The 26,218-nt window shown below is 40.2% G+C and overlaps 1 protein-coding gene and 1 pseudogene across 1 annotated transcript in view; one reads left to right on the forward strand and one right to left on the reverse strand.

Annotated features, from left to right (window-relative positions):
• The window catches only part of NCBP3 (nuclear cap binding subunit 3), a 36,268-nt gene extending 10,347 nt beyond the window's left edge, over nt 1-25,921 (forward strand). The window contains exons 4-14 of the mRNA XM_069482127.1: nt 5,497-5,622; nt 7,512-7,640; nt 7,875-7,948; nt 8,732-8,840; nt 10,934-11,033; nt 11,331-11,434; nt 13,187-13,493; nt 16,346-16,500; nt 19,178-19,336; nt 20,227-20,389; nt 20,850-25,921. Coding sequence (XP_069338228.1) covers nt 5,497-5,622; nt 7,512-7,640; nt 7,875-7,948; nt 8,732-8,840; nt 10,934-11,033; nt 11,331-11,434; nt 13,187-13,493; nt 16,346-16,500; nt 19,178-19,336; nt 20,227-20,389; nt 20,850-20,958 — 1,535 coding nt within the window. The 3' untranslated portion in view covers nt 20,959-25,921. The remainder of the gene's footprint in view (nt 1-5,496; nt 5,623-7,511; nt 7,641-7,874; nt 7,949-8,731; nt 8,841-10,933; nt 11,034-11,330; nt 11,435-13,186; nt 13,494-16,345; nt 16,501-19,177; nt 19,337-20,226; nt 20,390-20,849) is intronic.
• Nucleotides 14,275-14,952, reverse strand: LOC138391946 (signal peptidase complex subunit 1 pseudogene; annotated as a pseudogene).
• Nucleotides 25,922-26,218: the final 297 nt, after the last annotated feature.

A 26,218-nucleotide genomic window follows, 5' to 3' on the forward strand; every position in this document is an offset into this window, starting at 1 on the left:
AGACTGACAGTAAGCTTTTCAATCTGTGGTTTGGGAATTTCCGTTTTCCCCCTTTATGAAAATCAGTATAGAATTAGTCCTTCTCAAGGCTTTAAGGTACTTCTCTCTTGCCCTGCTACTTTTTAGAGATTACTGCCTGATTCTCAACTCACAGCTGTGTGTTTGAGTTAGTATATTGGGATGTAATTCTAGACTAGAAGATTTAAATCTATTAAAACTAATTCTTATGCTCTTGTCACCTAATGGGTTTTGATTCTTTAGTGATAGCTGTTCTGCCAATTAGTAGAATAGCAAAATAGGTCAACACTTCTGCCTTTTTCTTGCATCATCTTCCCAAAGCAGTTTTGCTCTAAACACTTACAAAAAGAAAGCTGTCAGCATTTTTGATGAGCCTGTTCACTCTGGACCTTTTCTTCATTAGATACTTTACAAACAATTCATGCTCACTAAAGAAAATTTGGACTCTGGGAGGCCGAGGCGGGTGGATCGCTCAAGGTCAGGAGTTCGAGACCAGCCTGAGCAAGAGCGAGACCCCCGTCTCTACTAAAAATAGAAAAAAATTATATGGACAACTAAAAATATATATATAGAAAAATTAGCCGGGCATGGTGGTGCATGCCTGTAGTCCCAGCTACTCGGGAGGCTGAGGCAGGAGGATCGCTTGAGCCCAGGAGTTTGAGGTTGCTGTGAGCTAGGCTGACGCCACGGCACTCACTCTAGCCTGGGCAACAAAGTGAGACTCTGTCTCAAAAAAAAAAAGAAAAGAAAAAGAAAATTTGGAAAGTAGAGTAAGAAGAAGAGTTGCCCGCAGTCTACCACCCAAACCCAGTCATTGTCAACATTTTGTGTGTTCGTATCACTTTTTTTTTCCCAGAAAAATTTAACAGGTTTATTTATAACTGTTATAAAGTTGAACTGCTGAAACTTGTTCACTGAAACATTTTGACTTGCATTAATGCTTCACATCCACACATTTATGTCAAAAATTCACACACAAATGAAAATGGAAAAACTGCTAATACCTGATTTCTGTCCCTTGTTTTTCCACTCAAAATCATATACTTGGGTACCTTTTTTTTTTTTTTTCCTGAGGCAGAGTCTGGCTCTGTTGCCCGGGCTAGAGTGCCGTGGCGTCAGCTTAGCTCACAGCAACCTCAAACTCCTGGGCTCAAGCAATCCTTCTGCCTCAGCCTCTGGAGAAGCTGGGACTACAGGCACGCGCCACCATGCCTGGCTAATTTTTTCTATATATTTTTAGTTGTCTATATAATTTCTTTCTATTTTTAGTAGACACGGGGTCTCGCTCTTGCTCAGGCTGGTCTCGAACTCCTGAGCTCAAACGATCCACCCGCATTGGCCTCCCAGAGCGCTAGGATCACAGGCGTGAGCCACCACGCCTGGCCCATAGTGGATTCTTAAGCATGTTCTCCACGTATGTGGTATGCTAGCTGGATGTCTTTTGGCATAATTGTTACATGTTTGGCATGGATAGCACACAGGTTGGTGTCTTCAAAAAGGCCAACCAGGTAGGCCTCACTTGCCTCCTGCAAAGCACCAATAACTGTGCTCTAGAAGTGCAGATCTGTTTTGAAGTCCTGAGCAGTTCTCGCACCAGGCGCTGGAAAGAAAGTTTGCAAATCAGTTCAGTGTGTTTTTGATAACATCCAATTTCACGGAGTGCTGCGGTACCAGGCTTGTAGTGATGGGGTTTCTTATTCCTCCAGTAGAGGGCGCGCTCATGTGAATGGCTTTTGTAGCCGGTTGCTTCCTGGGTACTTCAGCACTGGTCGCTTGGCAGGCAGTCTGCTTTGTAGGAGCCATGGTATGAAGACCTTACTTACCCACCTTCTCCTTTGTCTGGAACTCGGGCAGTTAGAGGCGATGCAGTTGCAGCTGCGGCTGTGAACACCTTATCTCTTTTTGGGTGTGGACTTTTTGTTTTTCCCTTTACGGTCACGCTGCTGTTTTTCCTTTCCACTTGACAGCCTTTCGTCAGCATTTTCCATGTTACCATATAGCCTGACATTAGTCCTTCAGATTTGTGCCATTCTCATTCTCTTTCTCAGTGATTTACTCTGTATCCATCTCCCATATGTGTTCTTTGATGAGTTATGTTCACCTAAGTTTTGCTGCCTTCTCTTTCCTTGGGATCACTTCATAGTCTGAGTTACTGTATTCAATATCTTCCAGCTTTTTTGATTATTCTAATCCGAGGCCTTGCGATTGGCTACTTTTTTCTCGGGATTTTCTGAAGTCTGCTTTTCTAAAGACTTGAGTTTTGTGTTCCACTACCTGTCATTTGTTGTCATCTATCCCTGTTAGAAAATCCAAGATGATACCCTCATCACTTGGCTTGTAGACAACATTCAGTAAATGTCCACTCTCATTTCCCAGTGCATCTGTTCACTGCCACCTCAGCAGTTGGCCCTTTCTCATTCATTGGACATAAGTCTAGGAGCCTTCCTTGTTGCCTTATTATGAGCAGTGACGTTGTCAGCAAGATGAGGAAGTATTGGTCATTCTCTGTTGGCTTCCTCACATTTGCAGCTTAACAAAGTCTCCGTCTGTAGTGGGTTTGACCACCGTCAGTTTGGTTCTCTTTTGAGAATGAACTTTTCTTATCTTCCAGCTAATTGAAACTAGTTTATCTCTGCAGTGATAATGCTTTTGCCTTTCTTTTTTTATATCTTTATCTGGTTCTTTTGAACAAAATTGTCAATTGCCCAATTCTTTTTTTTCCCATGACAGCCTACCAGTGAATACACAATTCTTAATGTGTATGAGTCTGTTTAAATTAAAATAGACCTCAGAGGCTTGAGGTTTTGTTCCTTACACTCTTTCTCTTTTGTTTTTAAGGTATTTCGTTTTCCTTAATGTTGTTGTAATGTTTTGTTAGAACAATGCTATGATGCCCTTGATATTTGCTTTTGTGGGGGTTTTTTTTGTCTTTGTTTTCTTTGCTTGTTTTCAAGATTAAGTCCTTTTTATCCAGTCAACAAGTCTTCTACCTGATGTTTCTCCCTGATCCTCAGGCTGTTTCCTCTACCGTCACTAGGAGCTCTCCTTGTTCTTTGTTACCTTCTGTGGAACCAACTCCTTACTTCCCATGATCTCTTTTTCTTCCATAGTCATGGCTTTTAGCATGAAGAACTGAGAAAGCCTTCTGGACTAAATAAACCCTTGTTTTCCATCCTGCACTTGGGCCTCTGTTCACTCTTGCACCGATAGTCACTATTAAGGATTTGCTAGGTTCATAAGCCTTAATGGTGTTTCTGTCTTTATGAATCTGGGTGGTCAGGAAAGCACTCACCTGATTTAGTCTGGCCATACCTACATGGGCTCCCATTAAACCCAGCTCTTATTCTTCAGAATGAAATGACAAAACAAGTGTTTAAACCCTTGGCCTTTTTGTTTGTTTTGTTTTGTTTGAGATGGTGTCTTGCTATGTTGCCCAGGCTGGTCTCAAACTCCTGGGCTCAAGTGATCCTCCTGCCTCAGCCTCCCGAATAGCTAGGACTACAGGGGCATGCCACCGCACCCATAAAACAATTATTTAAAAAAATGTTTTTATCTGTAAGTATTCACATGTATTGTAAGTTTATTTTAAATAGAAGTAATATATAGCATATAAAAACATGCTTGGAGTAATGGACACTGAGTTCTTGACAGAATTATTTCAGAGAAGGAAGGGCGAGAAGGGACGTGGGGAAGTTATTCAGGCCCTAGTTTTATATGTAATGTTTTATTTGCCTGAGATCTTATAAGGAATAAAGCATAAAGCTAGGTGGTGCATATATAGGTATTTTAAAATTATTTTTTCTTATCAATATATTTGCATTTTTGCAATGAGGTTAAAGGAGATAACGTACTTAAAATATTTAGTAAAAATATTCCACAATTCTGATAGTGTTTTGTTTTTTTTTTTTTTTTTTTTTTTTTTTTTTTTGAGACAGAGTCTCACTCTGTTGCCCAGGCTAGAGTGAGTGCCGTGGCATCAGCCTAGCTCACAGCAACCTCAAACTCCTGAGCTCGAGCGATCCTCCTGTCTCAGCCTCCCGAGTAGCTGGGACTACAGGCATGCACCACCATGCCCGGCTAATTTTTTTTTCTATATATATTTTTTAGCTGTCCATATAATTTCTTTCTATTTTTAGTAGAGATGGGGTCTCGCTCTTGCTCAGGCTGGTCTCGAACTCCTGAGCTCAAACGATCCGCCCACCTCGGCCTCCCAGAGTGCTAGGATTACAGGCGTGAGCCACCGCGCCCGGCCCTGATAGTGTTAAGGTTCCTTTTTGACCGCGGCCTTAACTTTCTCCCTCAGAGGTAACAGTTATCAACGTGTGATTCATACTAGGCCTTTTACTAGATATTTGTGTATACAAATATGTACTCTTAGAAAATTTATTGTATTGTTTTATGGGTTTTCTTAAGTGTCATCACGTTGTTCGAAATTTTTTGCAATTTTTTTTTTTCACTTAATAATGTGTCTTAGAATCTTTCTGTGGTATGTAATAAATTATCTCATTGTTTTGTACCATATAATATTCTATAATATGGGTAAGCCATGATTCATTTAATATGGATAAATCATAATTTATTACTCTGATACCTGCTGGGTTATTTAGAAATAGTGCTGCAGTGAACATCTTTGTGTGAGCTACTTTGTGAACCTACATGTATGTGTTTATTTGGGGCAGGTACTCAGGAATAGAATTCCTAGGTTTATAGGCTTTTTGCTAAATTACATTTTTAATAGACATTACCTGTTTGCCCTTCAGAGTGGCCAGTTCATACTCCTGCCAGCAGGGGAAGTAACTCTTTTCCCACATACTTTGACACTTCATACTAAAAGGTGTAAAATCTACTCAGTGAAAACTGGTATCTTATTTTAATGTACATTTTCCTGATGAATAGTGAGGTAAACCCATCTCATCATATGTTTATTTGCCTTTGTTTTTTCTTTTATGTAAATTGCCTGTTCATGTGCTTTGCCCGTTTTTATTTTGGATTGTCATTTTTTTATTGATTTGTAGGTTTTCTTTAATTTCATGCTTTGGCATATTCAGGGGCAGCATCTTTTCTCTTTCAGAATTGTCCCCACTTTTGCATATTTCTCTTTGATGTATATTTAAAAATTTTAGAATCAGCTTGTCAAGTTCAATGAATAATCCTGTTAAGTTTGCTATTGCTTTGATTACTATAGGTTAATGTGGGAAGAGGTATCATGTACCTCTCCTTTATCAACACCATTTGTTTAGTCTTTCTGAGATTAATGTGCCTGTTCTGAATTAAATCATCTGTTTAATGCTGTTGTTTAGTGAAAAGTTATAAGTTTACCCTACTGGTATTTCTCATGTTCCTTTGAAATAATTGTTTTTTCCCTTAGCATATTTCTTTTCTAAGTGGATGTTATCTGAACTGTTACAAAGGAGTACCGATGGGATGTGCCGTAGCAGGTAGGAAAATTCTATCATCTTTTCTGTCTTGTTTTTCTAGCAATCCCCAAAGTGAGATTGGAGACAATCTACATTTGCGGAGTAGATGAGATGAGTACCCAGGATATCTTTTCCTATTTTAAAGAATATCCTCCAGCTCACATCGAATGGTTGGATGATACCTCCTGTAAGTACACCCAAGTTTTCTGTTGACTATGCTTTTGTTGTTGATTTTTAGAGTTCTTGCTCTCCAAAATAGTGAATGATTATGGTCCAGACTACTTGTTTATGTCTAACCTCTGTCCTTAGCTTGGGAGGGAAAAAATTGCCCAGTGATGAGAACCAGAATGCCTTAGCCAATCTGCCAGCTTATACCCCATGGGTATTCTAAGTCAGCTTACAGATGGTGACCAGGACTCTAGGAGTTTGATTACTGGCATCTGAGTCTAGTGTACAGGATTGAGGCCTCTGTAACACTCACAGTTACTCATAAAGGGGTGGATCCACCTGCATAGACTTGGGGCTGCATTTTCAGGGCTTTGGACTTTGTCATTGCTACCTGAGGGCTGGCCGTGCCTTAATGTCTCTGACCTAGAACTGGACCAAAATACTCTGGCTCCATACTCAGACCTCTCACCTCTGCTTGCCTTGAGCTGTGTTTCTGGAACATCATCTGCTTGCCCTAATGGAACAAGTGAGCTGGCTAACTTGTGAGTTAACTGTCATTTTTAACTTGCCTCCCTTCTCCAAGTCTGGCCTGACCTCTGGTAACCACTTTGCTGGCTTCTTATCTTGACTTCTAGTCTGGTTTCGCTTGCTGCCAGCTGGCTGACCTGCTAGGTGGTACTCTAGATAGCAGCCTGGTTTTCTTGACTGCTCTCTTAAGAAGATGTGCATTCAATGTTTTCACTGAAGGGAGAAACATGATTGAGTAAAAGATTTTTCTGCCTTTTTCTTTTTGCTTAACTTACACTATCCAAATCAGTGATCAGCAAACCTTTTTCTATAAAGGGCTGGGGAATAAATATTTCAGGCTCTGTAGGCCATGTGGTCTGTGTCATATCTACTCAGCTCTGCTGTGGTAGCATGAAACCAGCTGTAAACAGTACATAAACTAATGAGCCTGGCTGTTTTTCAGTAAAATTTTATTTACAAAAACAGGTGATGGATGTACAGTTTATTGTATATTAATTATACCTAAGTAAAGCTGATACAAATATAAATAAATAGCAGGTGGTGGGCTAGATTTAGCTTGTGGGTTATAATTTGTTAACCCCTGATTTAAGTCATTAAAACTATAGCTAGGTGATATTAGAGTTGGAGGGACCCTTAGAATTATCCAGTACAGCTACCTCATATTGTACATCAGAAACTGAGAAACAGAGGAAGGAAATTATTTGCCCAAGGCCACAGGGCATGTTAGTAACAGAAGTGAGAGTCTTTAGACCTTCATTTCCCAAACTGAGATATAAGGGACGTATGAGAAATGATCTTTTAAAGAGCGTTAAAGAGCTTTCTTTTCTATAAGACTTCTCAAAGCTTTTTTCTTGCTAAATTCTCATCCTTAAAGGGGCAAATTAAATTAGTTGCTACAAAGCCAAGTGGCTGTCATGCCTCCATTGTACATATCCCATGGATACCTTCATCACCCACACTTTTTGATGGTGGAACAACATTTAGCATGTTCAGATGACAGAGAACAGCAAAGGGGGCAGAAGCATTATTATAAAGGATAATCCAAATTTATTTGACAGTTATTATCATCTTCATCAAGAACTGCTAATACTTACATGTCACTCACTATCTTCCAGGCAGTTTTAATATATAGAACCCTTTTTCATGGAATACTTAACAGTTACTTTGTGGAACCCAGTTTGGGAATGCAGTTCTAGAATAATTTCATCAAAGAGGTCTTATTACCACTTTCTATGTTTCTTTTCATTAGTTGGTTTGTACATTTACTGATCACAATCTGTAGCTAGATGAGGCTGTAGCAGTGAATGTGATGCAGAATCTTCTCTCAAGAAACTTACCATTTGGATGCAATCTAATGTTTTGTTTCACATTTTATTTTAGGTAATGTGGTTTGGCTGGATGAAATGACTGCTACACGAGCTCTTATCAATATGAGCTCTCTGCCTGCCCAGAATAAGATGAGAAGCAGGGATGCCAATGAGGACAAGTCATCTGAGAAGAGTAAAAAAGGTAACTGAACACAAAGGAGGGAACTTTGGCCTGAAAGTCCTGTCCTTTATCCAGTCCTGTGTTGGGCCTTTGGATTTCTGAGCAGAGTGTTATGTAGCATATCATCCGCAGGTGTTTCTGAAGTAAGCTTGGTGCTTTGAATCATCAGTAAATAGGAGGAGAAAGTACAGACTTTTAAATTTATATGAGATGGTTCATCTTAAGGTTCATCTTGTCCCTCACGTTCCATTTTAGACAAGCAGGAAGACAGTTCAGATGATGAGGCTGAAGAAGGAGAAGTTGAAGATGAGAACTCAAGTGATGTAGAGGTTAGTAATAGGGCAAAGATATATGTAAGGTTTTATTATAAAAAATTGCTTACTGTCTATTTTATTTAAGGCTTAAAGACTTAGTAAGTTGTGTTCTTCTTCTGGCTTTCACCATTAGACCTTCTGAGGGTACACCAGGCCTTTAAGTTTGTGTGGATGTGACAATTCATCTTGAGATCTTGGAATAGCACTCACACTTCTGCGTAAAAGAAAATTGTTTTACTGAGAAATACTTTAAAGTGTTATCTAATTGCTTAAATTAAGAAAAAGCAAGTAATGGCATATTTCATAATGGATTATGTACGACTGTTAGAAATATTATCATGTATTCATTTAAAAAATATTTATCAAGTATCTATAATATACCAAATTATAGGCATTAGGGATACAGCATCAAGCAAAAAAGTCCTGGCCCTGTTGGAGTCTGTATTCTATTAAGGAAGGCAGAAAATACACAGATCCACAGAGATACAATGTCAGGAGATGATGAGTGCTGTGAAGGAAAGTAAAGGAGGGTAAGGGACTAGAGAATGACAGAGACTATTCTTTTAGGCAAGGTGATCAAGGGAGACCTTTGACTTGAAATTCTGCAGAGGAACTAATGCTGTAATGCTGATGAGTATTAATGGCAGAATGCTTTCTTCTGCAGAGGAACTAATGCTATAATGCTGATGAGTATTAATAAGTATTAATGGCAGAATGCTTTCTTAATAGTAACTTTACTACTGCAGAAATATGAAAGAGACTTTAATTTTTATATTAAAAATGCTCTTTTTTCTTAAGTTGGACACATTATCTCAGGTAGAAGAGGAGTCTTTGTTAAGAAACGATCTTCGTCCAGCCAACAAACTTGCTAAAGGAAATAGGTTATTCATGAGATTTGCTACAAAAGGTAAATTTGATATTTGGTATTGATTATTTTCAATCAGAATGAATTATTATTGAGTGATATCCTTCTCTTTTGAATAGAAGTTAGATCACATAATCTCAAAGTTCCCTTCAAACTATAATAGTCTGTACTTATAAAATAATGGCTTGCTACTTGAGTTGAAATTTCTGACTGAAAGTGAATATTAACTACTTGTATGTATGTTTTTGTGGTTTCTGGCTAAAGTAGGTTATTTTCTGTTAAAGCTGATGTGCCTCATGTGCTTTCAGCCAGTTATTTAATTTATGAAAACATTTTTAATTATACTTTTTGATTTGTTATAGTAGCATCCTCCTGGACATTGCTAATGTACCATAGAGTTCTAATTCCCTCCTATGGGGCTTTTTATGCACATTGACTTTTGGTGGGCATTAAAAATATATGTGTGTATACACGTATATACAGAGTAGTTTTTTGAATCATTTGAGAGTTAGTTGGAGATAAAAACCTTTCACCCCTAAACACTTCAATATGTATTTCCTAAGAACAAGGACATTGTCTTCTACACAGCAGAGTTATCAAAATTAGGAAATTTAACATTAACACAATGCTATCACCTAATCTATAGTTCATATTCAGATTTCATCATTTGTTCCAATAATATACTTATATCAGTTTGGACTCATGGATTCTTATTCTGTGGGTTATCATCTATTAGTATTATTATTTTGATTCACAAATTATCTTGGATTTGGCCAATAGAGCCCCTTTAAGCTGTATTTTGACATGCCCCATGATTCTTTAAGCACTTTCTTACTTTATGGCACAAGAGAACATCTTGTTTTTTCATACTCATTTTGAACTTTACCTGTTCCAGATCTGGATCTGGAATCAGCCATTTCTCCAAGGAGCTGGGGGTCATTGGTTTTTTGGGGGTAGGGTGGTGGTGGTAGTGAACAGACTGGTTTGTATTGCCTGTTCACCCATAGCACTGGAGGCATTTATGGTGAGGTTTGTCCTTTGCAGTCAGAGTGCCCAAGGAAATGTTGAAGGCCTTTATGTTATTGCTTTTGACAAAAACATGTGATCACTGACCACCTTCTTTCCTGTTTATTGGGATTTTAACTTAAATGTGATCTTTACCACATTTGCTCATTTGAGTGGCTGTTTGAATGCATTCTAGATGTATAATACTATGCTGTTTTCTTTAAGCCATTTTGAGGAACACCACAACAAGCTGGAAAAAACAATTTACCAAACACATGGAATTATGGAAGTCTGTTTCTTTCTTTTTTTCTTTCTTCCTTTCCTTTTCCTTTTCCTTTCCTCCTTCTTTCTTCTTTCTTTCTTTCTTTTTTTTTTTTTTAAGAGACTTGCTCTGTTGCCCAGGCTGGAGTGCAGTGGTGCAATCATAGCTCATTGCAGCCTCCAACTCCTGGGCTCAAGGCATCCTCCCACCTCAGCCTCCCTAGTAGCTAGGACTACAGGCACTTGCCACCATGCACAGCTAATTTCTTTTATTGTTATTTTTTTGTAGAGATGAGGTGTCGCTATGTTGCCTAGGCTGGTCTCGAACTTCTGGCCTCAAGCAATCCTCTGACCTCAGCCTTCCAAAGTGCTGGGATTACAGGAGTGAGCCACCACGCCCAGACATGATCTGTTTCTTTAACCCTGATTTTGTGTTGTTGGAGTGTTGTCATTCAGAAATGAGTATCATCTTTCAGGGGACAGCAAAAAATACTACCTTTTCCAGAAAGTCTTTTTGATGCCTAAGTACCTGTTATGACTAGAGCTCTCTTATACCTCTTGGAAGAACCTCATATCTTGTACTGTTGTTTATTTTTAAATTTTTCTCTGTTAAGTCAGCTCCTAAATAGCAGCTTAACCTCATTCATCTCTGTATTTTACTCTAATCCTCTCCATACTGCATTGCCTTAGTAGGCACTTAGAGAGTGAATGTTTATAGTGGATCTTTCCTTTTGTTGGCAGATCACACCAATCTGATTGCAGCTACGGAAAACATTGTTTTTATTTGTTTGTTTGTTTGTTTTTTAACCATTCAGCATTGTCTTCACACCCACAGGAAATCCTAGGTAACTGTTGTAATTAATTTTTAGATGACAAAAAGGAACTTGGAGCAGCTAGAAGAAGTCAATATTACATGAAATATGGGAATCCAAATTATGGAGGCATGAAAGGAATTCTTAGCAATTCATGGTAAGTCCAAAACCTTAAAATACAATAGTTTAACTAGTACTTAAGCTTTTCTTAATCCTTCAGTTGGTATTCTGTAATGGAATGTCTAAACCTCATGTGGACTAGGAGGAATGTGAGGAAAGAATTCAAGATTCTTAAATGTGGTAAATGATGTGGAAATGCCGAGTTTCAGTTTCATTTAAAATATCTCTGTTTCAGCACTTGACATTGTGTCCGTGTGTAGTTGAAATGAATTGGTGGATTTCAGGGTCCTTCCTATTAGTTTTTGATTATGTACTTATTGTGGCCATGTTGCAGGAAGCGAAGATATCATTCCCGTCGCATTCAGCGGGATGTGATCAAGAAGAGAGCCCTGATTGGGGATGATGTTGGCTTGACGTCGTATAAACACCGACATTCCGGTAGTTGCCTGCTCAGCTCTTGGGTAGACACATGTTTGGCTCCCGAAATCATATTTTTATTCTTAATACAGTCTTTTAAGGTTCCAAACTTTATCATCCTCTCTTCCTTGCCCTCACCCTCTGCCAACATATAGGAAAGTAAGTCAAGTCACGATTAATTTTGAATTGCCCATACAAAGAGGTCAAATGATTTTATAAAAGCTATTCTAATAAAGAGAGATCAAATATGACATAGGGAAATTTAAAATAAAACTTTCTTAAAAACCTAATTTTTCTACTATTAATATCAACAACTACATAAAAATTTTTTAATTATTTTATTAGATGAGCTGATTTTATTGTTCCTTTTCTCATGATGAAAATAGGCTGCTGTTAAGTGCTTTATGCTTATTGGCTGTGCACATGAATGCCTCAGAAAAGTGGGATATCCTGACTTGGGTTTCTTTTTGGTGCTTATTGTAGAAGAATCATTTTCATTATGTTTTATAAAGATTTGTTTTTATTTTGAGCTTAAATCTATGGAATCTTCTACGTGCTTTATAGAACTAGCCAAGTCAGCATACAGAATAGCATGCGCACACATTTATCATTGTAATGGGGATAGAGATGAAGTCTATACATTTTTATTTAAATGTATATATAAAAAATTGTAATTTTGAGATCTGCATATTATACACATACTTTTCTGTTATATAGTTATACTTTTCCAAAACTTTAAGATATTTTTATCATATACTCTTTATATCCAGATTAGGGAAATTAAAAGGCAAACTGCCCCCAATTCTAACACCCTAATATGATGACTGATTTCATCTCACATTTTTCCCATTTGTCTATTTTCATAATAAATATTGTAATTCTTATGAACATATACTTTATATTCAGCTTCTATTTATCATTAGTATTTATCTGTGAACTTCAAAGTTACAATTGATTTCATTATTCAGGATAGTTATATTCTATAAAGTCACTTCAAACATTGAATTAGCAAATGAACCATACAAAGCCTCTGGTCATGTCATTTTTGTCAGTTGATCAATATATAACCTTGTTTTACATGTGTTTAAAGACACCTTATTTAATATATATTGTTAATTTATTAACATTGTGCTCATGCCCAATAGCAGTACAACTCATGCCTGAACAAAGCTTATCTAACACATGTGGTTTCTCCATAAGACACAGACAGCCTTCCTGCATTTATGAACACTAGACGGCACTTCAGCAGTAGGCTTGGGGGCTATTTTAAATGGTGAAATCACCAACAAAAAGCACAAAAAATGTGAAAAATGTGGCACTTAATAGACTGTGAAAATGGTACTTGTTTACATTGTGAGATGAAACTGGAAGGCAGTGTTGCTTTGTTTGTCCTCAGCTGGGAACATGCATGTCTGGTGATGTGAATTTTTTTGCGCTTTGTGCATGTCCGCAGATTGACTGTGAAAGGGCTGCGAGTATTGATTTTGGAGTTGCAAATAGATTTGGCAAATTCGCAAATACAAAATCTGTGAATAAGAATCAGCTGCATTTTAAATGACTTTAAAATATTTCATTAGGCTGCCACATCATACTTTAACTGTTCTCCTATTGTTGTTATCAGAATAGTATCCAGTTTGGCACTGTTATAGGTAATGCTCCAATACAGTCTCAGGGATGAGAAGTCCATCTTCTTATTATAAAAAGCTCACCAGTGTAGAATAGAAAATTAAAGTTTAGCACTATTCCTAATGTTTTTTGGTTAAATTTCTTCAGGACTAGTGAATGTTCCTGAGGAACCCATTGAAGAGGAGGAAGAGGAAGAGGAGGAAGAAGAGGAGGAGGAGGAAGACCAGGACATGGATGCAGATGACAGGGTTGTGGTAGAGTACCATGAGGAGCTCCCAGCTCTCAAGCAGTCCCGGGAACGGAGTGCATCTCGGCGGTCCAGTGCCAGTAGCTCAGACTCAGATGAAATGGACTATGATCTAGAACTGAAAATGATTTCCACTCCTTCACCAAAGAAGAGCATGAAAATGACTATGTATGCTGATGAAGTGGAATCTCAATTGAAAAACATTAGGTAAAAAAAATTTTGTTATTAATGCTCGCTTTTAATTTGATTTTAAATACTAAATACTAACTTCTTAATTTCTCTTAATTTTTTTTGTACTGTGAGTTTTAAATGGAAACAATAAATGGTTTAATGACTCATAATGAATTATGAAAGTTTGATAGTTAAATTGTACTATCATTTATGAGGCATTTATTCTTCATTATTTATGTATGCCTGAAAGAAACTGCATACTCGTGTTTGCTGTTCCCCATTTCAGAGCAGGATTATGAAGAGAGGGCCTTAACTATTTGTAAGTCAAAACCCAACTGGATTATAAATCAATCCAACTGGATTAGAAGTGAAATATAAAGAGAAATCTATACGCAGATATGCTGTAAGAACATAGGTGGTTTTAGGCCGGGCGCAGTGGCTCACGCCTGTAATCCTAGCACCCTGGGAGGCCGAGGCGGGTGGATCGCTCAAGGTCAGGAGTTCAAGACCAGCCTGAGCAAGAGCGAGACCCCCGTCTCTACTAAAAATAGAAAGAAATTATCTGGCCAACTAAAATATATATAGAAAAAATTAGCCGGGCATGGTGGCGCGTGCCTGTAGTCCCAGCTACTCGGGAGGCTGAGGCGGTAGGATCGCTTAAGCCCAGGAGTTTGAGGTTGCTGTGAGCTAGGCTGATGCCACGGCACTCATTCTAGCCCGGGCAACAAAGCGAGACTCTGTCTCAAAAAAAAAAAAAAAAAAAAAAAAAGAACATAGGTGGTTTTAACTCATATTTTGGGTATGAAAGCAATTTAGCTCATCTCACAGGAAACAAAAGCAGGTGCTGAATTAGAAAACACCAATTATTTTTAATATTCCTCTTAATTTTTTTCTTTTCCTTGGTTTCTTATATGCTGTGCTTGAGTCTTGAACACGTAACCATTTGAGAGGATGTTGACAATAGATGGGCCATGGAAGCAGTGTCAGCAAACATGAAAAAGCAAATCTGGCCATAACTATATAGAAAGTCCCGGCCGGGCGCGGTGGCTCACGCCTGTAATCCTAGCACTCTGGGAGGCCGAGGCGGGCGGATCGTTTGAGGTCAGGAGTTCGAGACCAGCCTAAGCAAGAGCGAGACCCTGTCTCTACTAAAAATAGAAAGAATTTATATGGACAACTGGAAACATACATAGAAAAAATTAGCTGGGCATGGTGGCACGTACCTGTAGTCCCAGCTACTTGGGAGGCTGAGGCAGGAGGACTGCTTGAGCCCAGGAGTTTGAGGTTGCAGTAAGCTAGGCTGATGCCATGGCACTCTAGCCTGGGCAAGAGTGAGACTCTGTCTCAAAAAAAAAAAAAAAAAAAAGAACACCTGAACTGTGTAGCCATGTGCCCATAGATAAATCCACCTATCACAGAAAAAGAAATAATTCCCTGAATCATCTGTTCAGCTAGCTTCTGGCCCTTGTATCCATCTGCTCAGATGCTCCAGCATGACTGGCCGAGGAGGGGGCAGTGGAGTATGGGCTGCGGGGCAAGGGCCACTGAGGCTCAGGGAGAGTAGGGGCCAGGGTCTGGTACTGTGTTGTCTGGAGGGCCTGCCAAGTCTGAGAGTCACCTTCTAATTTTATAATCACTTTTATCTATTCTAAGTATGCAGTTTTCCCTTTGTACAAGTAGTGATCCTTGTTAAAAAAAAAAAAAAAAACTACAGACAATATAAAAAGTGAAAACCACCTGTATTCCCATTCTTTCCTGATAATAATGACCATTAGCAATGAATAAGGTTTCAGCTATTTGTGCATATATGTAACATGGAGAAACTATAGATATATTCATATAAAAATATGAGTATAAGAAATGAAGTTATGCTGTCTATATTTTGCATTGTGCATTTTTCATTTAATATATTGTAGACATTGTTATTTTTTTTAACTGTATGTTGCCCATTGTTTGAAAATATCAGGATTTACTTAACCAATTCCTTTTTGATGGATATTTAGGTTTTTATTTTCTTTCTGTTACACTAAATTCCTCAAAGTCCAGTTAATGTGCAGAACAATATACGTGTTTTAAAATGTGGTAAGTATTGCTACATTTCCTTTCAGAAAAGTTTTAATCACTCACATTACCACCTGTTACCTACATCGTCACCCTCCTTAGCTATAATCATTCTTTCTAATCTCTGCTAGTTTCATGGACCCAAAAAAAGTTATTTTAATGTGCATTTCTTTGATAATTAGTAAGGATGAGCAGATTCTATGATGGCAGCTACTGTATCCACAATTCCAAGGGTTAAAATCTAGGGATGCTGTCTCTAAGATGTTCTTGGTGGTGTATTTGGGGGGAAGGTAAAAGATCACTCAAGCTGATTTGTTTGCATGGCCTTGTACACATCCTTATTTTTAGTTTTCAGAGAACTTTCTGGTAGAGAATACCACCAGAATAATGCTGATAGCTAGCATAGTAGCAGATCTCTTTGATAGAGAAGTCTGCCCTTTAAAGAAAGGGATTATAGACTCTTGACTATAGCCAATTACAGCATGGATGAGCAGAGAGCCCCAAGCTCTTTGTAGGCATCTACTTAATGTTTGTTCCATGAGAAGGGGACTTGTAGTTACATGCTGTGTGATAGCATACATATATCATACGTGGAAACTACCTTGGAAAACTCAGGAGCCTATTCACCCTAACCCGTCTTTTTACAACAGGTTGATCATGGTTTTTATAAGCAGATAATTATCAGTGTATGGTATCTGTAAGTCAGCGTTGGCCATATTAGATTTTCTTAAATTGTTTCCTTCAAAGTATGAGATTATTTCTTAGGTCTTGTCTCACAGTTGCAGTTAGTTAACTGTGCTCCCCACTCTTTTTTTTTTTTTTTAAAGGAACTCCATGAGGGCAGATAGTGTATCCTCAAGCAATATCAAAAACCGAATTGGTAACAAATTATCATCCGAGAAATTTGCAGATGTCCGACATCTATTAGACGAAAAACGTCAGCACTCGCGTCCACGGCCACCAGTCAGCAATACTAAGTCAGGTATTGTTCTTCATTTGTTTCTCTCCTTCATTCTGAGCTCCAGAAAGCAAATGGGGGTAGGGATATGTTCTTGGATAAAACATTGCCATTTATGAGTTGAATTAGTTGTCCTGATTTGTCACATCTAAATCTGGGCATAGGCGATGAGAATTTCAGGACATGAAAAATAATCAGACTTTTACAAAACTAGCTTTCAATATTTTTGTCCAAAATAATTACAGTTGTCCCTCTGTGTCCATAGGGGATTGGTTTCAGGACCCCACTACAGATACTGAATCTTCAGATACTAAATCTTCAGATACTAAAATGCATGAATGCTTCAGTCCCTTATATAAAATAACATCATAATTTGCATATAACCTACACACATCCTCTCGTATACTTTAAATCACCTCTAGGTTACTGATAATAGAATGTAAATAGTTGTTATTCTGTATTTTTAAATTTGTATTATTATTATTATTTTTTTAAAAACAGAGTCTTGCTCTGTCCCCTGGGCTAGAGTTCCGTGGCGTCAGCCTCGCTCACAGCAACCTTAAACTCCTGAGCTCAAGCAATCCTCCTGCCTCAGTCTCCCAAGTAGCTGGGACTACAGGCACATTCCATGACGCCTGGCTCATTTTTCTATTTTGAGTAGAGACAGGATCTCGATCTTGCTCAGGCTAGTCTCGAACTCCTGAGCTCAAACGATCCTCCTGCCTCGGCCTCCCAGAATGCTAGGATTACAGGCACAAGCCACCACACCCAGCCTGGTTTTGTTTTTTTCAAGTATATTTAATCTGTGATTGGTTGAATCCATGAATGTGGAACCCACAGATAAGGAGGGCCAACTGTATTTTACTCTGTAGGTCACTGGCAGACTTTATACACAAGAATAATAGAAATTAAGTTGGATGGTTATATACATGGTTAAGAGTTTGCACTAGATCATTCATACGTGCAAACAATCATTCCACAGGTATTCGGCTAATCCTGCCAGGTGCTGGGAATGTTGCAAGTCTTTGGAGGGGATACAAAGCCATGCTATCCCTACTAGGGGAATTGTGGAAGGCCTCTTAGGGAAAGTGGCCTTACAGCTAGGCCTTAAAGAGGGAATAGGATCTCAGGTGGCAAACCTAATCTTTTGAGGTGGGAGGTAACCTGATCTTATATCTATTTTAGAAAAATAACTTGGGGGTGGAGTGGGATGGGGTAGAGAGTTAAATAACGAGGGCCTAGACTAGGTCAGGGACAGCGGAGATAGAATAGATGAGCACCGGTAGCCTTGTGGGAGAAGACTCAGTGCTGGGGTGAGGGAGGAAAAGGAAAGAAGCCCAGGGGCTCAGGCCTGAGTGACCGGAGAGATGGGGCGCGGCTCTCTGGAAGAAGCCAAAGTGAGATGGGCAAAAGCCCCAGTGCAAGGCCTTGCTAATGAATGTGTATCTGCTGTTGCTGTTGTCAGAGGGAACTCAAGAGGACAGGCAGATTTCTTTTTTTTTTTTTTTTTTTTTTTGAGACAGAGTCTCACTCTGTTGCCCAGGCTAGAGTGAGTGCCGTGGCGTCAGCCTAGCTCACAGCAACCTCAAACTCCTGAGCTCAAGCAATCCTCCTGTCTCAGCCTCCCGAGTAGCTGGGACTACAGGCATGCGCCACCATGCCCGGCTAATTTTTTCTATATATATATATATATATTTTTTTTTTTTTTTTTTTTTTTTTTTTTTTGAGACAGAGTCTCACTCTGTTGCCCGGGCTAGAGTGAGTGCCGTGGCGTCAGTCTAGCTCACAGCAACCTCAAACTCCTGGGCTTAAGCGATCCTACTGCCTCAGCCTCCCGAGTAGCTGGGACTACAGGCATGCACCACTATGCCCGGCTAATTTTTTGTATATATATATTTTAGTTGTCCATATAATTTCTTTCTATTTTTAGTAGAGACGGGGTCTCACTCTTGCTCAGGCTGGTCTCGAACTCCTGACCTCGAGCGATCCACCCGCCTCGGCCTCCCAGAGTGCTAGGATTACAGGCGTGAGCCACCACGCCCGGCCTCTATATATATTTTTAGCTGTCCATATAATTTCTTTCTATTTTTAGTAGAGGTGGCGTCTCGCTCCTGCTCAGGCTGGTCTCGAACTCCTGAGCTCAAACGATCCGCCCACCTCGGCCTCCCAGAGCGCTAGGATTACAGGCGTGAGCCACCGCGCCCGGCCGACAGGCAGATTTCTGAGGGGGATTAGAAGGAAAACAAATTTGGTTTGGGACATCTTGCCTTGATCCTTTGCTTTTTGCCAATCTCATTATGTTTACTGGTTAAATGTAATAAGTGCATTGAGAACTACTTAATTTGTTCAGAGATTGTGCCTTCTGCCCTCACGGAGCTTGCAGTGTGGTTTGTTAGCTGAAATTTTGTAAATTGTTTAGTCTGCTAGGTTCCATCACAAGAAGCTGTTTCCTGCTTCAGAAATTTCTTTCTAGAGCAATCAGCTGAGGATTTTTACCCCTGATAGCCCCCTGTGTCCGAATTTTCCTAGGGGAATCCAGACTGATTATGAAGAGAAGGGGCTTTTAGAAGCCTGACTGTGTCAGGCTCTGTGTCCTCGTTTGGGGAGAGTTGGTGCCAGATCTGTAAGAGATCTTAGGTGGGCAGTACAGAGAGCAAAGCACACTCATTTGGTCACAGCAGTGCTTGTTTTCTTTTTCCAGATATACGCCAGCGCTTAGGAAAAAGACCATATTCTCCAGAAAAGGCTTTTAGTAGTAACCCAGTTGTTCGGAGAGAGCCTTCTGATGTACATAGTAGGCTGGGTGTTCCCAGGCAAGATATTAAAGGCCTCTACTCTGATACTCGGGAGAAGAAATCAGGTTGGTAACACTTAAAACTGATGGGAATGGGAATTAGGTAAGAGCAGAGGGCAAGGGTGTATGTGGCTTAGAAATACTTTCTTAGAAGGTGGGAAACAGTAAATGCCAAAAATAAATGATTTTTCCTCTTCCATTATGATTATTGTCATCATCAACATCCTCTTCCTCCTCATCATCATAGCACTAACATTAAGGAAAGTTTAGAAAATGGAAGGAAAAAAACCATACTTCTGGTTCTTTGCTTAGCACAAATCCTTTTTAATTTCGTGTGTGCCATTCCAGTCTCTGTCTGTATACATATCCTACTTTTTTCATGCAGCAGTTTATAGTAATCATTTTTCTACATTGTTACATTCTTCATAAATAAAACTTTTAATTGCCTTACAGTGTGGCTGTGCCACAAAATTCTAAACATGTATTTCTCTATTGCTAGATTTTTAGAAAATATATTTTAAAAATTAATGGATAGTGGGCAGAATCTCTGAAAGTTTACCATATAGCCCACCCATCCATTTGCAGACTGTTAGAGCTGGAAAGGATTCTGGAATGGGCCAGTCCTGGCAGAGTGAGGTAGCACATGGGGTGGCATCTCAGCAGGGAGGGGCAGATATGGGAGGAGACAGCCTCTCAGGAGATTCTGATGTGTCTAGCTCAGGGGGACCTGCCACCAACAGTGAGAATGTCCCACTGGGTCCAGACCCCTCTGTTTGCAGGCAGGGAGCTGCAGCCAGGGAAATAAGATTACCTACCCAAGGCTGCACAGTGAGTCCCAAATGCCGCAGACTGCCTGCATTCCCTGCACGTCAGCTGTTGGCAGTGTTCCTGCTTCCTCAGCACTACCCTGGCTTCGGTGTTGACTGCCGAACTGAAATGTTGTCTCACCCAAACAGGTAGCTTATGGACTCGCTTAGGATCTGCACCCAAGACCAAAGAAAAGAATACGAAGAAAGTGGATCACAGGGTGCCTGGCACTGAGGAAGATGACTCCGAGCTGCAAAGGGCATGGGGGGCTCTGATTAAGGAGAAAGAGCAGTCTCGTCAAAAGAAGAGCCGGTTAGATAACTTACCATCTCTCCAGATTGAAGTTAGTCGGGAAAGCAGCTCTGGTTCAGAGGCAGAGTCCTGATGCCCTGGGGCCTATGGCAGCTGCCCTAAAGCCTGACATTGCACAGGGTGGGGCGCACAGTAGGAACCTCCCCCTCCAGGAGCTGGCACCCTCTTGCTCCTACTCATACAGTCACCCTCAGCTCTTGCTACTTCAGCAAGACATCTTGAGAATGTGACGAGCTTTGAAGGGCATCTCTCTATCTTTTGCTGCAGAGTTATAGTTCTGGGCCCTTGATTCTTTTCCCACAACCCCACAAGCTTTACCCTTTGAGAAAAAGGCAACCCTCCAGATTTTGTAGATGTTTTCTTAATATTTTTAACATTGTGTCTTTTAAAAGAAATGTTTTACACAGTTCATCCAAAGAGCAGAGAACTGAACTTCTCACTATTGCCTTGGCCCTGACAGCTGTTACCAGCACCCTTTCCCCAAGAAAAGTCAATTCCCAGGTGCTTATTGGACAGCCTTCGAGGGGGAAGATGAGGGAAGCTGCCAGCTCACCCTTCCAGGACCCTAGTGTGGGGGCGAATCTCACGGACCTGACCTCAGAGGTGCACCAGTGCCGCCCAGGTAGATAAGAGATGCAGCATTGATCGTGCTTCCGTTCTTCCCTCGGGGATTGCTACTGTTAGGGGCCTCTTACTAGCTGTCAGCTTGATGTGAAGATCAAGTTCAGTGCTGTGGGATTTTTAGAAACAAAAAACTATGACTTCTGGATTTGGGGTTGATTTTTGTGCTAGGGGTGGGGTTGTGGGTTAATGTTGAACAATTTTTAAGTCTGTATTATGTTTAAAAATATTAATGATTTAAAAGTTTTAATTTTTATATGTGGAAATTCTTCCTGTTGGCTACAGGGGAAGCTCAAGTGGTGTCTTCTTTTGTGCTGTTAAATATATATTATATACTTTGGAAGAAGGCAAAGAGAGGAGTCTCATTATTTTTAAATGCTCCTGATTGTATAGTCTGTTTGTTGTACATAGGATTCAACTTGCTTTTTGGCCCACTGTAGGAAAAAGAGTCCATCCCTCTGAGATGGGGTCCTGTTGTTTATTATAACTTTAGAAGTGACACATTGATATTTATTTTTTCTGTCTCCAAGTTGTGGCACCTGAAAACTTCTTCAAAACTGGCAAATAAGATATTAGTTACAAAAATTTTAGTTTGTTTATTTTTAAACTCCTTTCAGATTATTTTACCACAAAAAGGAGGTAGTTATTTTGTCTTCCTGTCTGAGTTTTACTTTGAAGTATTTAATTTTGTATTCCTCTATAGGCTTAAAAAGTAGTGTTTTACTTCAATTCACTAGAACTTGGGAGCTGAAGGTAGTAATAAGCCTTTGTCCCCTTTTGTGATGTCACAGTTCTTCACCTGCCTGGAGTGTTCTACACCCAGTGCAACCCTGAATCCTTGAAATCTTTACTAGTGGCTGAGCTAATGATCACACTGATAGTTGATTACACTGTGGTACACTGTTGATAAAGTAAAGCGCTGTGAGACTTGAGGGCTGCAACAAAAACTGTGTTGTCCCATATTTCGTTGGTTAACCTGCATTTTCTCCCTCCCTTTAGAAAGATTAGAGCGTATAATCATGGTATGTTTCAGTTCCCTAATAGGATTCTAGGAAAGAGGTAGTTCTGGTTTCTCTGTCAGTTGAGACCTAGGGTTTCTGAGGTTTCTCACTCAGCTTTTCTTGCCCTGTGAAGCACACAGCTGAGAGGCAGGTTCTTAGGAGGGGTCCAGGCTTGGAGAACTGGTCGAGTGAGAAGTGCAAGGGCCTGAGAGTCAGAGACCTGGATGCCAGTCCCTGGCTCTGCTCCATGAACCTGGGCCTCACTTTCCCCATTTAGCAAATGAATGGCTGGTGCCAGAGCTTCTGGCCTTTTTGGTGCAAATCAGTGGTGTTTTTACTCTTCTCAAAGCTGCGACTGCAGTGGGCTGGCCAGCACTGGTTTCTGTTGCAAGTGGAGGAAGTGTCAAGGAGATGGCTGAGGGTGTGTATGTGGTCGTGGACAGGGGCTCATCCCATCCCATTACAGTCTGGTTCTGCTAATGGGACAAAGATATCCTGTGGTCAGGGTCCCAACTGACATGGTCTCTGCAGGGTTTAGCGTGTGCACCTTTGCAGACGTTCCTTTTTGTCTCCCAGTCGTGACCCTACCAATAGTTGAGGCCTATTTGTCTCATGGCCTTTCAACACTCACACAGGGAAGACATTCTGGAACAGGGTGGTGTACAGTTAAAACTGAGTCTTTGATCTAACCAAGAAAAATATGTACTTCAGCAGCCTTGCAGTTCTCACAAACACAGAGAGAAGACCCAGAAAGTTACCTTTAATGGTTTTACGTTTGTTTCCCAAAGTTATTGGCCTTATTAGCTTCTCTCAGTCTCCTGCCCATACTCGGGCACTCAAATCTTGCAACATCTTGAGTGTGCTCCAAATGCCCAGGCCTTTTCTTTGGAGTTCAGGAGTGAAGATGGACAGTCAGGACAGGCCCCTGGCAGGCAGCTTTGCATGCTTTTATCCCGGACACTCCCCATACGTGTGGGTCGCAGGGCCACACTTTTGTATTCCTCTTAGTCTTTATATGTAAGAGATTTTAAATACATCTTTGCTGCTTGACAATAAGTGCAGATACCTCATTTCTGTTTCCTACTCTCCCTCCTCGGAGAGATACCAAGTACCCAGGAGAACTTGTGGAGCCCACCGCAAGATGTAAACTCCCCTCGTCCAGCCGTCCAGTCCGATTCCATGAATCCCTCCCCTCAGTTGGACCACTGTCCTGTCCTGCTCTGTCTGTACGGCATCCTCTTCGCTGGTCTCCGTCCTGTCTCTCACTCTCCATTTTGCACGCTGCAGCCAAGATAAACTTTTGTTTATTGTTAGCAGCTTAATTGAGATATAATTTATATATTAATAGCATACAATTCACCCATTTAAAGTGTACACTTCAAGTGGCTTTTGGTATGTTTACAGAGCTGTGCAGCCATTACCATAATCAATTTTAGAACACTTGCATCACCAAAAAGAAACCCTGTACCCATTAGCAGTCACTCCTCCTCCCTCAGCCCCTGGCAGCTACCAGTCTACTTTCTGTCTCTACGGATTTGCCTTTTCTGGGCATTGCATATAAATGGAATCATACACTATGTGTCTATTTGTGATTGGCTTCTTTTCACATAACATATTTTTTGAGGCTTATCCATATTGTCGTATATATCAGTACTTCATTTTTTAATGAAGTTAAAAATTATTAATTGCCAAATAGTAGTCCACTGTATGGACATACCACATTTTAGTTATCTGTTTGTTAGTTAATAGATATTTGTGTTGTTTCCACATTGGCTATTACGAATAATGTTGCTGTGAACATTGATTTATAAGTTTTTACGTGTACATGTGTTTTCATTACTTAAGGGTTTATACCTAGGAGTGGAATTTCTGGGTCATATGTTAAGTATCTTTAACCTTTTGAGGAACTTACAGCTGTTTTTCCAAGGAGCTGTATTATTTCCCATTCCCACCAGCAATGTATGAGGGTTCTAGTTTTTCCACATCTTTGCTAACACTTACTATTTTCCAGTGTGAAGTGGTATCTCCTTGTGGTTTTGATTTGCATTTCCCTACTTGTAATGATGTTGAGCATCTTTTTGTGTGCTTCAGGATGAACTTTCTTAAATGTAAATCTGTTCCTCTGCTTGAAACCTTTCCAAAGCTTTGCCATTGCTCTTGGAATAAATTCCAAATTCATTTGAGAGCTTATAAGGCTGGTCAAGATTTAGTCTCTGGCCTGTTCTTCCCATTCTCCCCTACCCTCTGCTCACTAGTTCCCTGGATCCGTCTTGATCTCACCATCCTCCCAGACTCTGCACAGTGCTGTTCCTACCCACAGCAACATACTTCTTCCAGTCCTCCCCTCCTGCCTCAGCCTCAAGGTCTTAAGGGGCCCCTCTAGGAGGCAACCCCCACCTTCCAGAGCTAGAATATGGTCTCCTGTGTATTCCATGGCATTGCCCGGGAGGAGTCTTGGCTCATTCCAGGATTAAGATAAAAATTGAGTGTAATTAAAATTCCTCTTGGAAATCCAAGGAAGGTGCCATGTTGGAGCCCAGCTTTGTGAGGTCCTGTGCAGTCAGTTCTTGCTTATGTGGGAACAGATCACTGTTTCTTTGGTTGAACACCAAGTAAAGTAGTTGGCCTGCAGCTAGGGCCATATTGTGCAAAAATTACTTATTTTTTGATGTTAGAATCACCCTTAGGCAAGAAGCTCATTTGAGGAACTTGGGGACAGGGACAAGCCACAGAAGCAGCAGAGGCACAAGGTCACTCAGGCCCTCCCGCCTGTCTGTGCCCATTGAGTGAAGGAGGGGCAAGTGAAATGGCCCAAACAACTTACAGTTGTCTTCTTTTTCTTGTCCTTTTCTTTTTTCTTTTTTTTGAAACTTTTCCAAACAAATACTGTTGTGTTTAAGTGAATTGTGTGTATAATGCCAAATCACTGTACCCCTCAACCCACTCCACCCAGCACACCTGTACACTGGACTGTAATTTCTTGTTCCTCGTCTGTCTGTTTGGCTAGACTGTAAGCTCCATGAGAGCAGGGACCATGTCTGGCTTGTTCATCGGTTTCCCCAGTGCCTACTACCATGCCCGACATTTACATGTCCTCCGTGAACATGATGAATTGTAAATCTCCCAGGGGAACAGCTCCTTCCTCTGAGGCCCTGGGGCCCTCTTACAGGCTATACCTTGTTTTTCTGTCATGTGCATACAACGCTTTATTTTCGTGTTTTATTTTTCTTTCTAGCCTGTGAGCTCTTAATGAGCAGGTGTCTTCGTGTTGTTATCTCTGTATCCTCTCACCAGGCCAGCCCAGAGTAAGTAGTGTTTCAAAAGCATTTGCTGAATGAATGAATTCTGTTAACCCAGCCGAGCTCTGGCATTGTTGTCCGCAGGCCAGTCTAATTCTAGAAGAGACCACCAGATTCAGAAAGGGGAAGACTGTTCAGAGGGTGTTCACTATGCTTGTATAAGAAAAAAAAAAAAAAATTTTCATTAAATAGACCTTAGTAAACTTCAAATTTTGATGGTCTGGCCATATCTGAACTGAAGCTTACCCAGCTCTGTAATGAGTGTGCTAGGGAATCATGCAGTCGTCGGAATATTTTTTAGAAAAGCGTCCATCTACTCCAGGACAGGAGGAAAGAAAGCTGGCAGGTGGGTGAGAGGCCCCAAAGAAGGACTGTTGAGCCAGTTTCTAGCCTCTGTCCTATTGGTGAGCAAAGTGAGGGCCGTTCAAAGCATGTGAAAAGAAGCAGAACTCATTCCTGGCAGCAGCTTTTTTGCCTAAAGCAGCATTCCTCAGACTTCTCACTGGAAGCTAACTTGGATTTAAGTCAACAGCAAATCATGGCTTCACAGATTAATAAGTTAGCTGCACAAATAAGTTTGATCCATAGGTATAGTATTTTTTAAAACCATATATAACAGGAAGTAAATTAGAAATTAAACCATTTTTTCTTTTAGGAGCTAAAAGGAGAGAATGCTTTTGATAATATTGAGACTAGCATCCTTGCTTCAGAGCAGATTGTTATTGCATAATCTGACTCACAATAAACATCTAGAACTTAATGTTTATAAAATAAATCTTAGAAGAAAAGATACTATAGCTTCTTTTTCAATGAAGCTCTGTAAACATTTCACAGAACTTTGGTGTTCCTGGGAGCAATTAGGAAAAGGCTGCCTCAAAAAGCCTATTTTATTTTTTATTTTTATTTAT

The sequence above is a fragment of the Eulemur rufifrons genome, chromosome 9 (genome assembly GCF_041146395.1).
Source record: "Eulemur rufifrons isolate Redbay chromosome 9, OSU_ERuf_1, whole genome shotgun sequence".
Classification (NCBI taxonomy): Eukaryota; Metazoa; Chordata; class Mammalia; order Primates; family Lemuridae; genus Eulemur; species Eulemur rufifrons.